Source organism: Electrona antarctica, assembly GCF_951216825.1.
Source record: "Electrona antarctica genome assembly, chromosome: 15".
Taxonomy (NCBI): Eukaryota; Metazoa; Chordata; class Actinopteri; order Myctophiformes; family Myctophidae; genus Electrona; species Electrona antarctica.
Genome location: NC_136796.1, coordinates 32,842,089 through 32,866,819, shown reverse-complemented (window position 1 = coordinate 32,866,819; position 24,731 = coordinate 32,842,089). Strand labels below are relative to the sequence as shown.

Below are 24,731 nucleotides of genomic sequence, written 5' to 3'. Positions count from 1 at the left end.
TTAAGAAATTACATTTTTTAATGATTACAGGGATACATATCCCGAAATGAAAGGGACCACCTGATATGAATATGAACAGCAAATGAACATGGATAAAAGCAGATACGACCTGTTATATCGCGAGTATGATTCGCTCCATATCAGTCCGTTGAAGCGCAGTGCCAGCGCTGTCATGTCTGTCCTGGAGAGCTCTGAGCCACTTATCTCTTACAGGGCACTATATTAAACAGAGCTGGGCTGCGGCCTTGGGTTCCAAGTGGCTCAGGAACAGCCACGGTGGTGAACACTATTATAAGTAGGCCTAATGGTAAATACTTTAAAGGTCTACTTTATCTCATCACTGGTTCTTGTGATGAATACCCTTTTGGCCTGAATATGTTACGTATGAATACGTAGGCCTAATGAACATGAATAGGTTTTTTTCCAATGGAAATATCCTAAAAAGAATACCCTTTTGGCCTGAATATGTTACGTATGAATACGTAGGCCTAATGAACATGAATACGTTTTTTTCCAATGGAAATATCCTAAAAACCGAGTTCGTATTATAACTCAGGGACTAGACTATTTGACATTCAATGTTCTTTTTCCACAAATGAGTCTTGAAAAATAGGGGTCGTCTTATAATCAGAGTCGTCTTATATTCGGCACAATGTGGTATTTATGTCACACCCTTCGATAAATGTTATGATTTCTTATTTCTAGAAGTGAGCAGCATTAGCAGTAGTTGCAGAAGGCCAATGCCTAATATATGCTCTGTCGTATGATGAAGTATAAACGCTGCTGCAGCATTCAGAGTGTTCTCTACATGTGACAGTGTGATATGTGAGGAAGTTGAGGAGCCCAAGTTCATGTGACCGCCCCATAGTGCGTCAGAGGCTCAAAGGTGCATGGCATGTACATACCTCGACAGCAGCACTGCCACATACTGTACACATCCGTGCATGCGCGCACGCAAGCACGCACGCACACACACACACACACACACACACACACACACACACACACACACCCATGGACACGCACAAACACACACACACACTCTCGTTTTAAGTTAAGCAGAATCCATTCCATACATCTCCAAAGGTGTTGAGTTTCTCATTGCATTCTCCCAGGGCTGCTGGCTGAGTGGCTGGCAAGTTAAAAATACGCACGCACGCACGCACGCACGCACGCACGCACGCACGCACGCGCGCGCACGCACGCACACACACACACACACACACACACACACACACACACACACACACACACACACACACACACACACACACACACACACACACACACACACACACACACACACACACAGTGACTGTGAAAAACATGTAACCTAGTTTCCTGTGGAACTGCTTCTTTCTGGCCTCCTAAAATAGGTAGTATGCAATCCATTGTATATACAGAATGAACAGACGTGTTGGAAACTTGAAACCAAACATTTTGTTTATTGCTCTGACCACATGGACATTTTGTTAATTGGTAATCACAACTATAAGCACAAAACAACATCCATATAAAGTATAAATATAGAATATCTGAACTACGTGAAAGTATTGCTGTATTTTTAACAAATATAGGACGACGGACAGACAACTAACATACATTCCAAGTTCTTACAAAAAAACAATCACTTTACAGTGAGACGGATTGTCGTCTGCTTGTTCACAGATACAAAGCTACAAACTGAAATGTCTTCAAATTGAAATATCTGATGGGCTCAGAAATCAAGTCTTCAATGCCATGTAAAGTCTCTTTTCGGTTTTATGGAGTCTCAGGGTGCTGTATCCACTCCCCCGCTTTCCGTATGCACAATAAGCTCGACAACAGCTATCACACCAACACTCATTCAATACTGTATGCAAATGTAGCAGAGTAGCCCTGCCTGAGGCCCTGAAGCCTAACATCTCGCTTAGCCAAGGGGTATTCCCGTGGCTGACTGGTATGTTTGCTTTCCAATGTGGGAGACAATGTTGGTTTAATCCAAGTGGTTAGATTAGGGGCTCGTTCGGGATCTTGTCAAAGAGGGTGTATGTACACTTGTACAGGATCGTTGTGGCTGAAGCCAATACTTTCCCCTTTGGATAATTTCCCCTTTGCATGTGCGGCAGATGTTTGGTTTCTAATACGGCGGATTACACAACAAACACTCTTAGGATCAGCCACTCAAATGGCAAGGGAAAACTTCAAAAAAAAAGGAGACTCTGAAAGTGAAAATCCAGTCTTCTTGTCCCCGCTACATGGTGTCTAGGGCACAGGGTGTCCAGATGAAAGGTTAAAGGTTAGTCCGTGGTCCATTAAACATGGTTGATTAGGAGAATGGCGTTGGTCTGACTGGGTGTTTGGAGGTCAAGAGTCACAGGGTAAGGTTCATGTTCATGTTCATCCTCGGAGTTCTGTGTGTGCGCTACTGTCAAAGTTAGCTTGTTCAGGCCGGCTTCTAGTATTTCCTCTGCTCCTTCTGCTCTGTCACCTGCAATGCACACAAACACGCATGCACGCACGCGCGCGCACACACACACACGCATGCACGCACACACACACACACACACACACACACACACACACACACACACACACACACACACACACACACACACACACACACACACACACACACACACACACACACACACACACACACACACACACACACACACACACACACATTTTAGGACATGTTAAAGTGAATAATAGTCTCTCAAGACAGACATGTTGGCTCCCACATTGTTGTTTGAAACAAATAAAACACAAGTGTAACTTCTATGATGATGATGTCACGTAATATGATGGTATCACAAATGAACATACTGACAGACACACACACACACACACACACACACACACACACACACACACACACACACACACACACACACACACACACACACACACACACGCACACACGCACCTCTCTCCTGGTCACAGTCCGGGGAGGAGGCTCCACTGCACTGGGTGCGGGGTCCGAGGAGAGGAGAGACGAGCCCAGCACCAGCACCACCACACACCAGCTCTGGGTCATGGGGGCCACAGGGGCCCGGACAGGAAGAGGACAGCACAGAGGAAGAGGGAGAGGAGGACAGGTATGGGCAGGGCGTGCAGAGCGAGGAGGAAGGATAAGGGTAGGCCATGTCCATGGGGGCGGCGGCGCGAGGATGCGTAGATGAGTGAAAAGGAGAGGAGGAGGAAGAGGATGGCATGTCTACGGGCGTGGAGGTGGAGTGAACATCCGAGTCTTCCTCTGAGCCTGTACTGTGACCGCCCTCTTCGTCAATCGAGACAGACACCACTGAAAGACATGCACGCACGGACACACGATACACACACACACACACACACACACACAGTCACAGATGCACCAATGAAAGAAGAACAAACAAATGAGTGATGATAGAAGGAATAATGGCCCGGATGACTAATCACTGCTGAATTTTACTCACTTGACAGTCCGTCTGACTCCATCTTGAAGTTGTCAATGTCGTCGTTGCCCTCATCTCCCTCGGCGCCGACACCCTGCTCCCTGGTTCCTATGGAGCGTCGCATAGCGTGGATCTCCTCAGAGATGGTCTCTAGGTTACGCAGAGCGGTGCGATATTCAGCCTTTGCGACAGCGATCTTGGCCTGACGTTCATCCACGCGTCGCTTCCGTTGCTATGTGATGATAACACATGTAGCATATAAGTTGTACAGCAAAAATAAATTGCTATGTGTCCCTTATGTTTGTGAAAATGTAGGTTAAACTAGGTTAAGACATGCATTTGCACCATCAATCTAAGTATCTACGCTAACAATTAGCTATGCTAAGAAGACGCATCAGTTGGCTCATTTGTACATTTTGGGGTGTACATACCTCAAGCTGTAGATAATACTTTGCTTTCAGTTCAAAATATGGTCTGCAGGGGGAGGAGAAATGGGAAAAAGAGCGAGAGAGATGTGAGTTGACTGTTCATACAGGGCGCTGTGCCAGCTGTCATAGCAACAGTGAACCCCTGGAAAAATACCACTCGTCCATGAGCCGCTACATTCCTGGGCTCTTAGAGAGGGAACACACCCCAGCACAGCACAACGAACACACAAAACATCTGGAATGTATCAAATGACATGTAAACGTAGTCAACCTCTCTCTTTCTCTCTCCCTCACACACACACACACACACACACACACACACACACACACACACACACACACACACACACACACACACACACACACACACACACACACACACACACACACACACACACACACACACACACACACACACACACACACACACACACACACACACACACACACACACACACACACACACACACACACACACACAGAGGCCCAAGCAGGGGAAGCCTGTGAGCACATATATGCCTTTGTTTTCCTACTTTATACTATTCAGTGAATTGTCTGGCTTCGTAATTATTTACAGACACACACACGCGCACGCGCGCACACACACACACACACACACCCACACACACACACACACACACACACACACACACACACACACACACACACACACACACACACACACACACACACACACACACACACACACCTGGATTTGTTGATGGAGCGTTTGAGTTTCTTCTCTAGTTGCCTCATGTGATTGATGCAAGTGTTGTAATTGACAGCGGTTTTCCTGTGTTCCGCTTCGCTGCGTGTTCTTGTCTGCTCTGCGTCCATCACCTGCAATGGTCCATCAACAAGTGTCTTAATATCAGGTTATGTGGTTTGTAACTGTCAGTGTCACTTTCCTGTTAGTATAGGACTATACCATTTATTTTATTTTATTTATTTTATTTTTTGGTATGTCCCGTATGGGTGTGTCACATATATTGTTATATTATCTGAGTTACTGTATACCCTGAAATCTTGAATAAACAAAACTGTAAAAAAAGAAAAAAGAAAGTGGCTTAATAATACTAACTTAAACCTGTTCCAAAAATGGCATGATGATATTGGGAGACCAAAAGTGATAGCTGTTAGTTATTATTTACTACTTCTACCCATAAGTCTGGTTATCCTATATACATACTGTAATTAAAGTAATTTGGGCTTTTTTTCTGAGCCTTTTATTTGATAGGTTTACAGTGTAGAGAGACAGGAAACACGGAGAGGGTAGGGGAGTGACATGCAGCAAATTGTCTAGCTGGGATTCAAACAAGGGACTTGTTGGCATATGAGCCATGCACCCTAACCTTTATGTTTATGTTTAATTATTTGATATGGACATCACAATCACATTGCACAATTGTCCAATTTGTAGATGCGTTGCTTACAGTGTGTTAGCACAAATGCAAATTTTCACCACCTGTCCACAAGAGACTTTTCTAAGAATACGGTAACACTTTAGTTTTAAAAAAAAACAATCAAGTACAAAAAAGGAATATATACTAATAAAATTACAATACCCATTACATGAACCTACAAAACATAATCACTCAGTTGACCAGTCAGAAACTATACATGTGAGCACAGTTGATTTGATTTCAACCATAGTTTGAGTCTGTAGAACACAGTTACCATCCGTCTCTAGTTTTAGAGCCGTAGGCAAGGAGTTCCAAAGGTTTGCCCCCTTTACTGAGAAGGCAGACTGTCCGAATCAGTTGTTGGCTACTGGGTGCCCCCCCTAAAGCATGATCAATCACCCATCCCCAATTATCCATAGGCCATTGTTCCTTTTTTGCCTAGCAACCAATTATCTCTGTTCAGCCCATTCCTTAATACTTAACCACTTAAACCCTATATACAGTATATGCCCTATATACTAGTATTTGCCTCTGCAACAAATCAAATCTATTCACTTAAAATAGTCGTTCTACAAACTCACAGCGTGACGCAAACTCGCAAAGTGTTGCGTTGTGAGCTTGCAGACATGCTAATTTTTGTGGAATGTTCGCCTGGGACTTCTGCATACGACTAATCTCTTCCTGTTCTTGGAATTTGCACAGCAGGAAGGGTTTCTGTGAACAAAGTGTTAATTTAACTCTGAGTGTATTTTTACTCCGCTCTCAGAGCCATGCAGTGTGGTGGACACATTTGGGCGTACCCTCTGTGTGGCGTGGTTGAGCATTTCCTGCCAGGCTGAGTCAAACTGACGGCTGTCCTCCTCCAGTAGCCTCTCCTCGGCCAGGGCGATGGTCTCCTTGGCCGCCCTCAGAATCTCCACCGCCCGCTGGAACTCCTGCGTGGCCCGCTGAGCTTCTACCTGGGCCTGTGGTACAACACATGGTGAAGTGATTATAATGTTAGTATTGTGGTGCGCAATTTTCCTGTCCCAACCACGTTTTGTGATAACTATGCCTCCACCACGACTACCGCACGTGTCGATGCAGACATTTTGGTAAATCCATTGTCCTTTCAATACCACCGCCCACACTGAAATATTAAATATTAAGCTCCGAAGGGGCAGAGATTATCACAAGGTCAAAACCCGAAGATGAAATCATGGACCATCAGTTCTATATTAATCTCTATTGAACCTACAGTATACTGTAGTAGCTTACGGGTCCATTTTACACTCTCAAGAGTTAAATTATTAGTTATTATTAGTCTACACAATTACAGAATGAAGAAGAATTGTTATTTTGATCAACATTTGCCTGTTATCTCTCCTATGGAAGCATGGAATTGTGAACAAAATCTTATCCAAACATAACAAAATGTTGGGGTCTGAGAGGCTAAATCTCGATGAATGAATGGGGGTCCGTGGCTCAAATGGCAAATAAATAATGGACCTTGATTATGAAAAAGATTGAAAACCACTGTCATAGATGATTGGTGTCTGGTCTGGTCACATTAAGTCAGAGATCGACAGCCAAGCCATTTCTATATGGATCCTAAGTTCCACAGTTAAATTGTACATAGTACTTGACCACGAAAATAAGACTACTTTGAGTCAACTTTGCATCAAGAAATGTTATGAAACATTTAAAACTGGGAAATCGGGAATCTTTAAATTAGCTGTTGCTAATGTGAAATCAATCTATATTGAGCAACTGCTTAGCCTATTTCTCATCTAAAAGCAGGGGCAGTGAAACTGCCAGGACTTCTGCCTCTGCTCCAGATGGCTGGACTACAAAACAAGTTCAACATACCCATGATATCCTTTCGTTATCTGGCTTCGCTAACCCAAACAACAGCAATCATGCTAAGTGGTCACACGACGGTGGTTATCATCAACTCAGTGCGTCAACCCAGGATTTCCCAATCGTGAGTGCATTCACAAAAAAGGGGTGGTGTTTGGAGCATGCTGTATGTATTGTATGTGTCTGACCAATCGCAAACATGGCAGCATGCACAGTTCTCCTGGCAGCAGTCAGCAGAGCGACATATTGTACAAATGTAGAGCAAACTACATAATTAAGACAGATAGATATTCTTTATTAATTCCTTTTGTGCAAAGCATAACTTAAGCAGAATTAGACAAATACGAACCATTTAATGGTATTAATCTAAAAGCAACACAGCTGCTTCTGTCAAATGCAGGAAGGACAGCTGGCAAAAAAACGTGTCTATGTGAATAAATGTGTGTGAATGCTTAAATTAATAGGCTTACAATATCACTGCCCCACCATCATTGGATCTGGCTATAATTACATTTGTGTATTCCATTAAATTAATATATTGCTTAGATGCATTTATATGGTGTGTATGACACCACACACCAGTGGTGTAAAACCAGACTAAAAACAAATATACCGTATATATAGTCCTATAAAAGCTTGCTTTCATGTCTTACATCGTAAACAACAAATAAATGACTTTAGTGCTTCAATCAGTCGCTGTTGTACAATGATGTGGGTATAAAAAAAAGCACAATGAAATGGCCTTTGATATTACTCACTCATAAATCATCGCCAAAGTCATCAGGGTTTTGCTGGTCTCTGAATATTGCCCTCCTAAGAGACCCTCTCACAATCGACACACAAGCACCAAAGGATCTTCTATGAATGGTAATGCCATTTTCCAGGAGCATAAGATTGCTCAATATGTGTATATGCGTTGATTGATCTCAAACCTGATCTTTCCCACAGAGCAGGTGAGATGAGATGTGAAGCATGAGTTACCAAGTAATGTACCGTGGTAAGAAGTAAACCACTGCCACAGCCCTGAAAACGCGGCGGTAATCTGAAATACCTCACTATCCCCAAATCCTGCTTCAGGCCTCAGGTCTCCCCTTCTCTCTTCTACTGTTAATGTCTGTCTTCGGTTTTCACGGGCGACGCTATCCAAAGAAATCGGGGCAGCGCTATCCAATGCAAATTGGCATCATAGCTATGGGGAATATGTCCATAGTCGGCCAGAAAATTACGTGCAAATGGTCTGCATTTATATGGCGGCTTTATCCAAAGCACTTCACATTTTGCATTATTAACCTACCGGTATTCATGCACTGAGAGGAGAAGCAACAACCCGGAGCAACAACCAGGAGCAGTTAGGAGTTTGCTACATTTCTCTTGTTGGAACGAAAGATGATGATGCACACACGCACACACACACACCACAAAGAATTGACACAGTGACCCCTCCAAATGACTTTCCTTCATGCTGACAGACACATCAAATCTAAACAATTGTTTTTGACAGTGTGTACTGTAAAGGCTACAGGCCAGGGAGAGGGCTTTCAGTCTAAGCTCACACATGCACAAGAACACACACACATGCACAAGAACACACACACACACAACCGTTCCTTGATCTAACAGACAAACCTAGGCTTTGTCATTGAGGAAATGTGACACACTGTCAGGACCTTTATTGTCGCCCACTGTATCCACGTCACATTCAATGGGCAGATTATTTGTGTCATGCTGAGCATATTTGGACCCACCCACACTCCACCCTAACAAGCGAGGCTTAAAGGCCAGCGTATTGGCTGTGTGCCCGGAGTTCATTCCGTCCATGGACTCAAATTAAATTTCCGTACAGAAAATTAAATCTTCCAAATATCCTACTTAAGCCATTCCAGTACAAGTATTGTACACTTTGTACGGGGCACTTAAAAGACAGTTATAACAGCCTTACGATAGCTTCATTGAAGTTACCTAACTTGACCCTTTCTCACGGCCTTCCCTGGCTCCGTCTTTGGATAACCCCTGCCACTTGACCCGGGGCACTATCAGCCATGTGAAAGATAGAGACTCCATCAGTGACGTGAGCCAGTAGACGTCGTTCCCGTTTCACAAGAGATACAAGGCTAGCCAAGTCTTCCAGAAAGACAGAGTGTTGTGGTATCTATCTACGTTTATCAGGTCACGTTCAAGGTGGTGAACAGCTGGAAGGCTACGGAAAAGAGCAGGGAGAAATCTATCACCCTATTTCTCCTTTTCTCTCTTAAATAACCACTTAAACCCAGGCTACATAATGTATGTCAAACTGGGAAAATCTGCTATTTTTGTCGAATGCTTTTGTCTATTTTTGCCAAATGTTTGCCTATTATGACAAAAAAGGGTCGCTGGGGGTTCATGTGGTACATTTCTCTCTAAATAGTCTTACTCTATTCTCTCTCTCTGCTCCCATACAATCTGCTAGTTCGATGAAGCAACTAAGGCATGAAAGATACATTGCATCCTTTCCCCTTCCCCCAACATGACCCACTTCCCAGGCTCAAAGAAGAGGGGAGAAGAAAAACAGAGGAAGCAAACGGAAGATATAGATATTTAATATAAGATATTTTCTTACCCAGGGAGGGTAAGAAGGGTTAGTCTGCACAGCATGGCAAGAACGGTATTATTGTCAACGGTCATGTCCGGCAGCGGCTATAGTTGGGAAATAAAGTGTTAATGACTCTGGTAGTGATGGTCACATGACTCCTTGTGCAGGATGGACACACATACGCATTCACATGAAGGTGCCTGTCCTGACCTGTCCTTCACACAGGACTTCCTGTGCACATTTACTGCCCACTTCCTTTCCAACTCTTTGTATTTGTGTGTGTGTGTGTGTGTGTGTGTGTGTGTGTGTGTGTGTGTGTGTGTGTGTGTGTGTGTGTGTGTGTGTGTGTGTGTGTGCGTGCGCGTGCATGCGTGCGTGCGTGCGTGCGTGCGTGCGTGCGTGCGTGCGTGCGTGTGTGTGTGTATTACTATACTTGTGAGAACCAATGTCCAAAGAATAGTAGAATATGAGAAATAGACGTTGTGAGGACCATTTTCCTGGTCCTCACAAGAGAAGGGCTTGTTTTATGGTCAAAACAGAGAGTTAAGGCTGATTTACACATAGTTGCGTGCTGGTGCACACGATGTGTTGTCAGCTTGCAGATCTTCTATTTGTCAGCTTTAGGCTTATGGTTACAAATCGTAAAATGTGGATGTTGCGTGTGTGTGTGTGTGTGTGTGTGTGTGTGTGTGTGTGTGTGTGTGTGTGTGTGTGTGTGTGTGTGTGTGTGTGTGTGTGTGTGTGTGTGCGCGCGTGCGTGCGACCTTATTTACGGGTACAGTGGTGCACACAAGTTGAACCTCAGCAGGAGGAAATCACTGGTTGCTGGATTCAATTGGTACCCGGTCCATTTGGGTCCATTTGGGTCCATTTGCCCACTCTCAAGAGTTAAATGAACACAGAGTTAAGGCTCATGCATACTCCAGTTTTAGGTGATAAGCTATCACCACAAACTGGACTATGAATGCAGCTTAAGAGTTATCAGACTTCTGCCTTGCTTCGCCTTTGCTGAAAATACACAACTGAACAACACCCTGACAAATGAACTGAGAGACCAAGAAGCCATTATGACACCCAAGCGAGTCACACACACTGAAAGCACAATGCACCACTCTCCTCATCAGAGACAGAGGGGCGTTTTGACACATACGGAGATAAACACGACAGGGTAGGTAGCATGCAAATGAACACCGGCGTCATCAATTATTTGTCATGATATCATGCGGCCCACAGCATAGGACACCATCTGTGAGCCAGACAATGAGGTGTCTTCATTCTGACATGTCTCAACTCGCTGACACCTCGTGATGTGCACCGTGATGTGCTCTCATATCTTCCCAGTGTGTGTGTGTGTGTGTGTGTGTGTGTGTGTGTGTGTGTGTGTGTGTGTGTGTGTGTGTGTGTGTGTGTGTGTGTGTGTGTGTGTGTGTGTGTGTATATCATCTGTGTGCATGTCTCTAGCACTGACTCACACTATAGAAATAGTACTGTATGATTTGACATCCATGATCTGTCATCATCATGATCATTACCATCAACAAAAAAAAAATATTGTCATGTATAATGCAGTGTTGTTAATAATAAACATCAATCAATCAACATCAGCCAATGTGGATACTGGATAATCAACAGGCAGCTTTGGCTCAGGAGGTACAGTAGAGTTTCTGCTTGGGAACTGAATTGTTCCCAGTTCAATCCCCCAGAGTTAGTGTTGAAGTGTCCAGTTCAATCCCCCAGAGTTGAAGTGTCCTAGCTTGAGCAAGACTCTGAACCCCTAATTGCTTCCGATAAGCAGGTTGGTGCCTTGCATGGTTTCCTCCGCTGTCGCTGTATGAATGTGTGTGTGAATGGGTGAATGTAATGCACATTGTAAAGCGCTGTATGAATGTGTGTGTGAATGGGTGAATGTAATGCACATTGTAAAGCGTTGTATGAATGTGTGTGTGAATGGGTGAATGTAATGCACATTTTAAAGCGTTGTATGAATGTGTGTGTGAATGGGTGAATGTAATGCACATTGTAAAGCGCTGTATGAATGTGTGTGTGAATGGGTGAATGTAATGCACATTGTAAAGCGTTGTATGAATGTGTGTGTGAATGGGTGAATGTAATGCACATTGTAAAGCGCTGTATGAATGTGTGTGTGAATGGGTGAATGTAATGCACATTGTAAAGCGTTGTATGAATGTGTGTGTGAATGGGTGAATGTAATGCACATTGTAAAGCGTTGTATGAATGACATGTGTGTGTGAATGGGTGAATGTAATGCACATTGTAAAGCGTTGTATGAATGTGTGTGTGAATGGGTGAATGTAATGCACATTGTAAAGCGCCTTGGATAAAGGTGCTATAGCAGTGTTCCGGGGACCACCAGTGAGTGGGCCTTGAGGGGGTACCAGGTGGTCACCAGTACCAGGTGGACCACCAGTGAGTGGGCCTTGAGGGGGTACCAGGTGGTCACCAGATAAATGATGGCGAGTTGGTAACCAAATGGACCCTTTTAGACCTTTAACTCTTGAGAGCGTAAAATGAAACCAAATGGACTGGCTTTCAAGAGTTCAATTATTGTCAAAAATCATAATTATAATCATATTATATATAATTAGGCCTACTTATTTACAAGAAGTCTACACATTTAGAGAGAATGTAGAAGAATTGTTATCTCTCCTATGAAAATCGTATCCAACTATAAGGAAATATCCGTTCGTTTTGGGTCTGAGAAATCGAATCAAAAAGTATAATACGCTGTGCCGAAATTCTGGTAGAAAAGCTTATATCGTCTGCTGACCTTTTCATCCATTGACCACGCAAGCATATTATAGCCATTAGACGAATCCATGGAGCAGTGCCATGTAGGCCAGGTGTAGCAAATCAAGACTGAGGTGTAAAGCTGCGCTTAATGGTAGACCCTCAGTTAGCCTTGCACGGGATGAGGAGAGTGTGGAAATCAGACATGGGAGAAGACCTTAAGAGGCGGCTGTTCATAACTACTGTGGAGTCAGTACTGCTGTATGGGGCCGAGACATGGACCCTCACAGTACAACAGGAAAAAGCCCTGGATGGAGTCTACACAAGAATGCTACGAATGGCACTAGGTGTCACATGGACGGACCGCATCAGAAATGTGGACCTCTATGGGGACCTACCACGCGTCACGGACAAAGTCAGAGAGAGAAGGATGAGGCTGGCAGGGCACTGTGTCAGGCACCCAGAACTTGAGGCAAGTAAATTGACCCTATGGGAGCCAACCCAGGCCAAAGCCAGGAGGGGAAAGAAGCGTACCACCTATGTAGACGTGCTGCGGCGCGACAGCTTGGCTGACAACACTGCAGAGCTCAAGAACCTGATGTTGGATAGGAATTTGTGGAGGGCAGCGATCCAGGAATCCCGAGTTGGTGTTGGCTAGACCTCACTCTCGCAGCAACTACTAACTATGGCTGCGCCCAGGGCACCCCTCCATGGATCTGTCTATGCGTGCGCATGTCGCGCAATAAATGATTATCGTATGCCCTCTGAAAAACACTAGAAAACACCACTGGCTTCAACAACATACAAGAAACAAAATTCCATATGCTACATTATGTACGTATACTGTATAGTATACTATAGTGGCTAAAGACTAAAAATATTTTTGTGAAACTGTATGTCTATGGTCCATAGCCAATGCTTCTATGATTCTGCCCTGCATTGGGTATGCTACTTTCGCTTTTAACTCTCACATGGAACTCAGACCAGCCTCTCCTCTTTAGCATAAAAATTAAAATAACGGTTTTGCTACTCACCAAAACAAAGGCGGGTTGTGTCATTAGAACTCTGAGCCCCCCACCACACGTATAAACGGTACTTTTTGGCCAAAAAGGGATTTTGTTTCCACCGGGAAAAAAACACTTTTAGTTACTCTAATACCGATATTGCCCAGAGAATTGCCTCATAGAGAATATTTTTCCTCCTGTGAAAAAAAATCTCTTTCTGGCCAAAAAGTACCGTTTATACGTGTGGTGGGGGGGTCAGAGTGCGTCCACTAAGGAAAGTAGGCTTTCTAATGACAAAACCCACCTTTGTTTTGGTGAATAGCAAAAACGTTCTTTTTAAATACGCTAAGGAGGAGAGGCTGGTCTGAGTTCCATGTGAGATTTAAAAGTGAAAGTAGCATAGCCAATGCAGGGCAGAATCATAGACGCATTGGCTATGGACCAGAGCTAAGTTAGATCCAAAGTGTCGCAGGACAGTAAAGAAGCATCTACTCTGGTCAGAAGATCTGACGGGCTACTGGAGGAGATTAGGTTGGGGTCGCGATGAATTGAATACACAGGACCTCAATGGAAACAAGCCCTGGGCTTATTGGGTTATCCTCTTATAGCGTTCTGGTGATTAGTAGTTTTTGTTCCCTACCTATGTTGAATACACTTATTGTAAGTCGCTTTGGATAAAAGCGTCTGCTAAATGACTGTAATGTAATGTAATGTAATGTTCTTTTGTATAAATCTGTGCCACCGTGCCTCCTTTTGCAAACTGTTAATACAGTATTCAATCAATCAATCAATCAATCAATCAATCAATCAATCAATCAATCAATCAATCAATCAATCAATCGTCATGGTAACAGAGAGACACAATGAGACAGGTTGTGTTAGTCATAGTAAAGATGTGTTTCCACTGGAATGCCAGTACATTGCTGGGTAACAAATTAAGATGAATTGCCGTCATAGTCAGGGGGAGAGGCAGTCCCACATTGTCCTTCAGACGGGGCTCATTTTCAATGAGATGCGTGCAACTAGTTGGGAGGAGGCTCCCCGGGCCCGTTGTATCGTCGCGAGCAATCATTTCACACTCACACCTGCAAGTGAAAAGAGCTGGATATTGGTCAGCTTTTCGGCCTGAAAAGCCCTTATGACAGGTACAGTACTTAATGATCGCACAGGAGGAGTCTATAAGAAATGCAAGACTAGGCATTTGAGCATGGTAAAATATGTATTAAGAGACTAACAGAAACAATAAATATCTATTCTGGAGGCTGGCAGACCTAGCCTGGCGCAGCCAGACTTCATCTGCCTGCACTGCATTATGCCCCCAGGCAGATTGCAGCGCAGTGGTATATTAGTATCGCAACGCGAGGCTATGGCAGACCAGCTAATTTAACTCTCTACTCGCAGGTCGCTGTCTCCGCCTCTCTCTCTCCAGCGAGTGGGAATGGGGACTAGCAACAGAGGGATATACTGAGCCCGGTGAGATTGATAAAATACAGACAACAAGAGAGACAGCTAGACAGCCTGGCAACACAACATTAGAGAATGTGAGTTAGAGAATAGATAGGACAGTACGGGCAAACCCCCCCACCCGCCTTTGCATCGGAATGTCAAGTGAAAACAAGGCAACTGGGGGTTGAGGGCTTAGGGCTGGCTTATGGGGGTGGGGCGTTGTAAATTGTGTGTGTGTGCGTGCGTGCGTGCGTGCGTGCGTGCGTGCGTGCGTGCGTGCATGCGGATAAGCTCTAACAAAGGGGGTCATGGCTTAAATAATAAATATCAATTTATAAGTCATGACCCACCCAATAACACGCCAGTTTACCCCCTACAGGCTGGTGCCCTATTTAAAACCTGTATAAAACTGCCTGTGTACAGTATATACAGACACACAAACACACGCACACGCACACGCACACACACACACACACACACACACACACACACACACACACACACACACACACACACACACACACACACACAAGCTGAAGATAAGTGTTGATCCCTTCACGTGTCCTATCAAAATTCAAAACCTCTCAGTAATCTCCTGCACTCACGTGATGCTGGTAGTCACAAGCAGATGCCTCAACGCTGGACAGTACGGGTACATCATTTGTAGTTAAATTAAGACCTTGGATTGTACTATGTACTTTTAGCTGTGTTGCAAGCGCACGCACGCGCGCACAAGCACACACACACACACACACACACACACACACACACGCGCACGCGCGCGCGTGCGCACACACACGCACACACCTAAATCCCTATTTTTAAGTGACAGCTCAGCACTGACACACAGGAACCTCACTAAGAGATGAATGATTCAAACGCTCCTTCCTCCTCATTGGTTGAGGACGAGGGCTGTGCCCAAAGTAACTGGACTCTTAACTTCTGCCCTTTTTGCCAGACAAGAGCAGGCCTGCATGCACAAGACACTGTCAAACAATAGATCGCCAGTGATCTATATCAACAGGCAAAACGTTTGCACACTTTGCGTCTATTTAAAGCCAAGGGTATGAAAATCAACAAGGCAGGCCCGCTGAAAAAGAGGCCAATGAGGCTCATGAAGTCCACCGAGCAGCCAATGAGGCTCATGAAGTCCACCGAGCAGCCAATGAGGCTCATGAAGTCCACCGAGCAGCCAATGAGGCTCATGAAGTCCACCGAGCAGCCAATGCCGGCCTTGCATGTCCAACATGCGCACTGTCAGAGAAGGCTAACGTGCTACTAGCCCTGAAACACGACCGTCATAATCATGATAGTCATGACGCAACTGAAGCCAGTTTTATGCAATCGCTACATTTACACGGAAAACGTGTACATAAACATTCAGATTTGCCTTTTATTAAACAACGCGGGATGCAGCAATGCTAATCGCTGTCCAAATTTCTAACACCCGTGGCCCACGTGGTTTATATTTTAAATCTGAATGTTTATGTACACGTTTACAATGTAAATGTAGCGATTGTGTAAAACAGGCATCATGTGAACCATGGCTAACGTGCTTCGGTGCTACCTACATAATGTGTTGCAGACTGGCACACGTCACTTCCACCCATGGTTTGCACAAGTTTGGTTTCAGAAGACCATACACACACCATCTGTCCTTCAATAATGTAGCTGTATCTAACTAACAAAAGAAAGGAGAACACACCAGTCTTGTGGAGGTGCAGAGAATGAACACAGTGAGTGAGATCAAATTTTCAAAAGGAAGTCACACAAAATTGTTTTATAGACAGACCAATGTTTGGAATCAACATCTTCTACATACCTTGAAGATGTGGTTGAAGAAGAAATTGAGTCAAAACATTGTTCAGCCAATTAAAATAATAATAATAATAATTATTATTATTACCGGTATTATAATAATAATAACTAGAAAAAGTGCCCTTCCGGGCACAGGTCTCCACCAGTGTGTGTGATGTTTGGCAAAATGTGTAGGAGTAATATATAAACGTGTGTGTGTGTGTGTGTGTGTGTGTGTGTGTGTGTGTGTGTGTGTGTGTGTGTGTGTGTGTGTGTGTGTGTGTGTGAGACGCGGCTTGGCCTGTTGTAGCGCCACCATGAGGCTGATTGGAAAACTGTCAAGTGGCATTTCTTCCTCAGCCTAGTGGGAATATGCATGCACAGTTTCACCGCAATCGGACGCTGCGTTGAGTAGTTGTGTCGATTTGTACAAAACGGGTACAAAGCGGGCTACTCCTGAAAAGTTTAGAAGCCAATCGTAGCCAATGAGGGTGGATTATGAGAAATCAAACAAACCCGTCTTGATCACATGACTATGGAGAACATGTGTACTGATTTGCGTGAAATTTGGATAAAATCTGAAGGAGTAATATTAGAAAATGTGTTTTACATATGTCGGCCTCCTGGTGGCGCTATAAAGAGCAGATGTGAAAAATTCCAGGCAAAGGTTTTTCCTTGGCCTCTAGGGAGTTGGCATACAAAGTTATCCACAGATCCATGCAGTTAGAGGTGAAAACACTTTTCGGCCAGTTATAGCGCCACCATGAGGCTGAGTTGAAAATGTTCATGTGGCATTTCTTCCTCGGCCTAGTGGGAATGTGCGTGCACAATTTCACGGAAATCACACGATGTGTTCATGATTTGCAGCATTTTGTTTGAAACTGAGCACTCCTGCGAACTTTGGAAGCCAATCTTAGCCAATCAGGATGGAGTCTGAGAAATCTGAAAGACCTGTTTCGTTGAATGGCTCTAGAGAGACTGTGTACCAATTTGTGTGATGTTTGGACAAAATGTGTACTGTCCAAAAACTTGTTTTGCACAAAGCGGCCTCCTGGTGGCGCTATAACAGGCCGTTCTGGAAAATGTGGGGCAGAGGTTCATCGTTGGCATCCAGGGAGTGTGTGTGCAAAGTTTGGCATCGACCGGGTTAACGGTGCCGGAGATTAGCTGGTAACAGACGGACGGAAGGACACACACACACACACACGGACACACACACGGACGGAGTGCAAAACATACTCTCTCCCCATGCCTTCGGCCTGGTGGAGACAATAATAATCCCCCTAGTCCCCCTACCTACACAAAATCTCTTCACGGAAAATAACACTTGAAAACTGTAAATGATGAGAGCTTTTAGTGTAAATCTGTGATGCGACAATAAAGTTGATGTGAGGTTAAAGCTGAACGGGAAAACAGTGCAGATCCAGAGTGAAGGAGTTTCAGTCTGACACGCCATGGACTTTTCAAATACCCCGCCTCTGCTCTGCTAAGAAGAGGTTTGCACAAACCATGTACACATGCACACCCATGCAGTGCGTCCTCCCGGTTTACTGAGCAGAGGTGTGTGACTGAGTTAAAAATAACCACAACGTGACCTTGCTCCCTTTAAGCCGAGCTCTTTAAAGTTCTTGTGTGAAGTCCACACTGCATAACCACCCCACAGTCTGTCTGCCAGCATGGTGTGTGTGTGTGTGTGTGTGTGTGTGTGTGTGTGTGTGTGTGTGTGTGTGTGTGTGTGTGTGTGTGTGTGTGTGTGTGTGTGTGTGTGTGTGTGTGTGTGTGTGTGTGTGTGTGTGTGTACCTGTCTAGCCACTCTGCGTGCCTCCCAGTATGGTTTGGAGTCATCCACAGCACGTCCGATTCTCTTCACCTGCTCATCTAGCTTCGTTGTTGCTTCTACCAGGACCGCACGGAACCGCTGACGACAGTCCTGCACACACACACACACACACACACGCGCGCGCACGCACGCACAAAAAGACAGTGGAAAGACAGACACACAGAGAGACACAGAGAAAGATTCACACACACACACACACACACACACACACACACACGAGTAATCAGCACAGGAAGTGTTCTACTAATCTTTAAACATTATTTCATATCCTGAGCAACTATGGCAAACCAAAACACTGTCAACAACAAGTCTCACTTTGTACTTAGCCCAAACGAGCTGATTAATCTAATTCAATATCCCACTAAACCTGATTTAGCCATGCACAACATATTCCTATACACCCACTCACATATATACACTGTTGGACAATATTATACATATACAACATTTTCAGTATCTCAATGGTTGCTATTATTCTCGTATCTAATGGCTGGTCACTGTTTTGCAGGGTTGAAATCAAAGAGCCTGGGAAAAATGTAATGAGCAAAATAAAGTAAGCATTGTCAGTATAACTAGGATATAACTAAATTAAGGAAACACTGTTGCACCATCTAAAATTAGGAGCATCTAAGTGTCACATGTGCTGTGTTTTGTGCGTGCGTGTTTACTGCAGTATTTTGCTCCAGCTCTGTATTGTATATACTGTATACTGTATATGAGAGAGAGAGAGAGAGAGAGAGAGAGAGAGAGGGAGAGAGAAGCGGAGATGATGCAAAAGTAAGCAGCCTTCCTGTGATGTCATCCCACTTCCAACCTACTTCCTGTCATAGTGCAATGGCATCATGAAAGGCATTCTGGGTAGTACTACAGTATATACACTATGGGTGTGTCGATACTTCAGCAGATGATAACACATAAACACACATGCGGTATTCAAGCAAATATTTTACTCTTGCTCCTTCTCACTCACACACAACTATGCGCACGCGCACGCACGCACACACACACGCACGCACGCGCGAGCGCACACACACACACACACACACACACACACACACACACACACACACACACACACACACACACACTCAATCGAGGCTCATCGGCCATTTACTCGTTTGCTTTGCAAATGAACTACATGTCGATTTGATCCTATGAACTAGCCTACAGCAATCATAATCAACTCCAGACTGAAATGAAAAACAGCTGACAGGAGTTCTCTGCTCTGCCAGTGGAACTTTCCATATTCTTACTGTAGGCCTATATCTTGCCTCTCTCTGAGTAGAGAGCAATTCTAATGGGAAGCAGAAGAGGCCTATACTTTTGAGGAAATAAGGAGGTGCCGCGCTGGAATGTTTTGGTTCTGTAGGACAGCGGCCTTCCAGCCTCCATTACAGACACCAGAGAGATCTATAATAAATCCTGCGTCCCTGTTTTCCTGGCCCTATGTGAGCTCAGGCTGGATGGATGAATGTACAGCCCTCTCCTCTCATAACTAAAGAAAGGTCTTGTTTTGTTCTTTAAAGGAAGGCTTGGGAGATTCCGGACTCGGGAGACAGGACTTTTGGGATTTAGCCTGCTCTGAATTCAGCACTCAAGTTACATTTTTGCATTCAAATCATGTAGCTGTTTCTCTTGTAACAATAGAAAGAGCTGACCGCTGTGTTATTTCACATGAATAACTACTACTTTTATGACTTTCCTCCACATTTGCCCTGCTAGGAATGTCTGACTCTACCACAAGAGAAGCTATTTTCTATTGTACACCGGTGGAAATAATGATCGTGCACAGTAAGGTCCTGTACACTTTGAGGATTTCATAGCTCCGTTTGGAACCTCAATATCTACGCTGCTAAGTTTTAGCTCCGAGATGAGGTTCTGTCCCGTGAATTCCCTGCACAGGTCGAAATGGGGTCTAGCTGGGTCCAGGGAAAAACATAGTACTGGCTGACTAACAACCGCTTTGTAAGCTTTTACCCCAGACTTAAAATGTTACGTGCCGTTATCAACTGTATCTTGGTTCCTTTACCTTTACTTTTTTGGAAACAATACTGCGAAAAGGGTTTAATCCAGTGTTTGTGGACGGCTCGACCCCATGTCAACCTGTGCAGGGATATCACGGGACGAAACCTCATCTCGGAGCTAAAGCGTAGCAGCAGCGTAGATATTGAGGTTCCAAGCAGAGCTAAGGATTTTACAGTGTGGTGGTGTGGTGGTGTGGTGTTTAGGCCTACCTCCAGTTCACTTTCCCAACGGTTAATGTCATCCGTAGACTGGTTTAGCTTTTCCAGCTCTCCCTGTTTACAGAAAACATAATACGGTTAGAGAGGGGCCACAGAGAGGAGCAGAGAGAGAAGTGTCAGAGTGATCGTAGTTGAGGTTCAAAACAAATCTGGAGGCTATAACAGAGATAGCACACATGTTTCTGTTTACCAACTTACAATTCAGGCTTGTCTGTGCTTGCTCACAAACACCCCCCCCCCCCCCCCCCCCCACACACACGCACACACACACACACACACATACACACACACACACACACACACACACACACACACACACACACACACACACACACACACAACCTCTAATGTTTTATAAGGGTGTTAAAGAAAAGTCCCTTGAATCTGTTTTGTGAAGTGGTGAGAAGAACAACAAATTGAGCGTGTTGGAAACTAACTTAAAGTGTTTGTGAGAGTGAGGTGTGTGTGTGTGTGTGTGTGTGTGTGTGTGTGTGTGTGTGTGTGTGTGTGTGTGTGTGTGTGTGTGTGTGTGTGTGTGTGTGTGTGTGTGTGTGTGTGTGTGTGCGCGTGCGTGTGAGAGAGAGAGAGAGAGAGAGAGAGAGAAGGGCAGATATAGTCAAACTAACTGAATAACCTTGTGGAAAATACATTGCTGCTATGAAACACCATGTTTCTGTGCAAGACAAGGAAAGAAAGAAAGAAAGAAAGAAAGAAAGAAAGAAAGAAAGAAAGAAAGAAAGAAAGAAAGAAGAAACAAACAAACAAACAAACAAACAAACAAACAAACAAACAAACTACAGTGTATTCCACAGGTTCAGTGAAAACGCCGGTCTATTACATTTCAATGTCACTTTGAAATAATGCACACACAGCACACATAATGATGCAGTCACAGTTACCTGGATTCTGGGGTCGACGTCTTCCTCCTCGGGACAGTCGGGGACTTGTTCATAATTGTCTCCATTTTCCAAATCATCCATGTCCCCGGTGTTCTCCTGTGGACTGTCAACGGGGGGTTCTTCAATTGCAAACAAAAAGCGCGATCGCCGGCCCGGGAGGGAGGGGAACGGGGCTCAATTCAAACAGTGATCTGCCCTCTCTTTCTACCCCTTGTTGCTACAATACTTCATACTTTGATATCTCTATAATTATTACCTAGACTCGAAAATCATGACCCAAACCTCCCGTCAGAGACGCTCGTCTGAATACAGATGTTCTATGGATAGCGACGCCGACGAGAGAATCACGTCTGTGTGTGCCGCTGCGCTGGGTCCAACGCGAAGCCCCGTGTGGTGTGGACGGTGGGAGGACACTGGCTTGTTAGTTAGAGACAAACGTGTGATCGGAGACTGTACCCGCCATAGAGTATATGTACCCGCCCTCTAGTGGCGAACTGGCGATGTCGAAAGAACCCGCGAATGGGTGGGGGCAGAGCCAGAGCCATAGAGTATGATAGCTTTGGGTCCATTCCATAGCTCAAATGCGTTGCAGCCATGGACCAGAGGCCAGAGCTAAGACAGAGTTACTTCATGGGGCCAGTGTCCTGGACCGGAAGTTGGCAGAATGCACTGGACTCAGGCAACAGCCCAGCTTTAAATTAAATCCCTTTATTTTAATAGTTTTTTTTAGTAATAGGCCTACTACAAATTAATACAACATAAACATTACAGAGACTTTAATAGTTGTCACTCTGTACAATACTTTAAAACTGCTAAAATTGCTGATATTTGTGCCGCCCTCGTTGAAAACAATTACTGTATTGTAATGTAAGGAGCTTTATTGGCATGAGAAAACAAACGTTTACATTGCCAAAGCAATAAGTGTCACAAATTAATATAATAAAAACAGTTGAAAATGGGGAAAGTATACAGTTGGAGGGGGTACAGCATTTTGTAAACAGAGCTATGTCACATTGCATCATTATAGGCTATAACAGGGTATAAAGCATTTTTGAAACAAATAGCAGCATTTCTTTCCTTTTTTTTTGCAGTCAGTTGGGGACAAATGGCAGCATATTTTCTCCTGTCACTCTCCAGGCTGCATGAACATCGCTCGAGCACTCAGTTTTCTGCCCCCTCAATGCCGTAACTCTGAATTACTATATGGCTCTGGGTGAGGGCTGCTCTCAACCACATTATACATTATACAAGAAATGTGAAAATGTATTGTTCTTTGCTTTTTCCAAACAAATGAAAGCATTTAAAAAAAGACATCATCAACACAGGTACCCAAGGGCCTGTGCTACATTTAGGCCTACTTGAGTATATAGGCCTACTCTAAAAATGTTTACTTTTTAGTAAACATTAATCTAACTAACTCATGTAACTAACTAAAGTAAACATTTTTAGCCTAGCTGTATTATACTTTCAGTAGCCTATGCCTAACTTTGTTTTTCCTTTTGACGTTTAATTTGACAACATTTCAAATGCATATTATAGCCTACTTTTTGACTCTATTACATTTCTATGAAGGTTGCCAATTGCCATTAGGGTATGCTAGCAGCCGGCCTCTTTGAAGTCAGTTTACCCTATAGCCCAGTGTTTCCCAACCTTTTTTGTCCCAGGGCACACTTTTCATAGCCTAAAAATCTCAGGGCACACCTAGATATACGGTGTATAGGCCTATCTATATACATATACATACATATGTGTATGTATGTGTATATAATATATACAGTATATATATATTTATATATTTATATATTTATATATTTATATATTTATATATTTATATATTTATATATTTATATATTTATATATTTATATATTCATCATTCAATATTTTTGAACTAAAGTTCATGGTTCCAAAAAATGAACTATTTTAGTTATTTTTCGTTCTTTCTTTTTTGAATTATTATTATTATTATTACCACAGTACCACAGCCCATAGCCATATAGAACCTCAGACTTTATTGAATAAAAAAACTTTGGGGGATTTAATAATACAAAAATAATTCCTCATATGCAATGTAGCTCATATGCAATGTGAAATGCCACCTAATTCTTAATCCTTTTCCTTGTCTTTATTATGGGCCAACTTGTGAAAGCTGCATGCTTTTATTGTGAAGGGTCTCAGTTCTCACAGCCTGCATATTTCCACGTGCTAAAAATAGCTGATCGACAAGCTCACAACGCGTTGCGGTTGTGAGCTTGTAAATCAGCCATTTTCAGCATGGAACACGTGTACGACGAAGAATAAATCAGGCATCACTGATCACTGCCCTTCTGTGGAGGGAGGGAGATATATTGTGTTGGCCGAACGAGGCGATCATGTATGGACAGTTGGACAGCTATTTTTCGTGGCACATTATGTTTAATCACAACAACGTCACGTTTACTTTACCTCCTCAGTGTTTGGGTCGGGACATGTAGGACTGTAGGCTATGTGTCTGCTGTCTATGTGCATCTTCTGGATGCATCTCTTTTGCATTAACATTTCAATGGCCAAGGGTCGTTACTCGTTAGAGTCTATTGTTCCGTCGTTATCGCACGTCTAATGGTTAGACGTGTGACAACAACAACGCCGCAACAATAGGAAGCCTGCAGCCCAGTAGCTATAATATTGCTTTGGGGGAGGGTTAGTGTTATTTTCGGTCAAATCAGGCGGCACACCTGGACACATCAAACGGCACAGTAAAGTGCCGCGGGACACAGGTTGGGAAACACTGCTATAGCCAGCTACTTCTCACCTGCTGTTTCACCTCATTTGAGGTGAACCAGGTGCACAGAGTTCTCAGGGAGTCTGGGACCCACTATTCCGGTTACCGTATATGCATTTACTACCTGTTTACACTACAGCTAGGAGTGAAAAGAAAAGTAATAAAAAGATTTTAATGTTATCTGTCATGTATTTCTTAACTGATGACATTTGACATTTCCCCTGCCGGATTAATAAAGGTCTATATATAAAATAGTGCAATAACTATAGAAAACCAAGGCGACAGATTCAATTAATTTAACATTGCTCATGGGCTCTGTTCGCTCATTGCATTCAAGCTA

The 24,731-nt window shown here is 43.8% G+C and overlaps 1 protein-coding gene across 1 annotated transcript; it reads right to left on the bottom strand.

Moving 5' to 3' along the window:
• Positions 1-1,404: 1,404 nt before the first annotated feature.
• Positions 1,405-22,017, bottom strand: LOC306938149 (SH3 domain-binding protein 5-like). The gene is made up of 9 exons (XM_079522169.1): positions 21,633-22,017; positions 20,725-20,787; positions 18,452-18,580; positions 6,048-6,212; positions 4,554-4,684; positions 3,848-3,890; positions 3,438-3,648; positions 2,909-3,286; positions 1,405-2,470 (listed from the first exon to the last, which is right to left on the bottom strand). Exons 1-9 carry the CDS (start codon positions 21,711-21,713, stop codon positions 2,295-2,297), a joined length of 1,377 nt encoding a protein of 458 aa, XP_079378295.1. The 5' UTR covers positions 21,714-22,017; the 3' UTR covers positions 1,405-2,294.
• Between the last annotated feature and the right edge of the window lie 2,714 nt (positions 22,018-24,731).

What these genes read in the sequence shown, in the direction of transcription:
- LOC306938149 (XM_079522169.1), bottom strand. Translation starts at nt 21,713, where the DNA reads ATGGATGATTTGGAAAATGGAGACAATTATGAACAAGTCCCCGACTGT. An exon ending in TCAACCACGCCACACAGAGG is followed by an intron (nt 4,685 to 6,047) that starts GTACGCCCAAAT and finishes GGACCATTGCAG; the next exon opens with GTGATGGACGCAGAGCAGAC. An exon ending in GGAGTCAGACGGACTGTCAA is followed by an intron (nt 3,287 to 3,437) that starts GTGAGTAAAATT and finishes CATGTCTTTCAG; the next exon opens with TGGTGTCTGTCTCGATTGAC.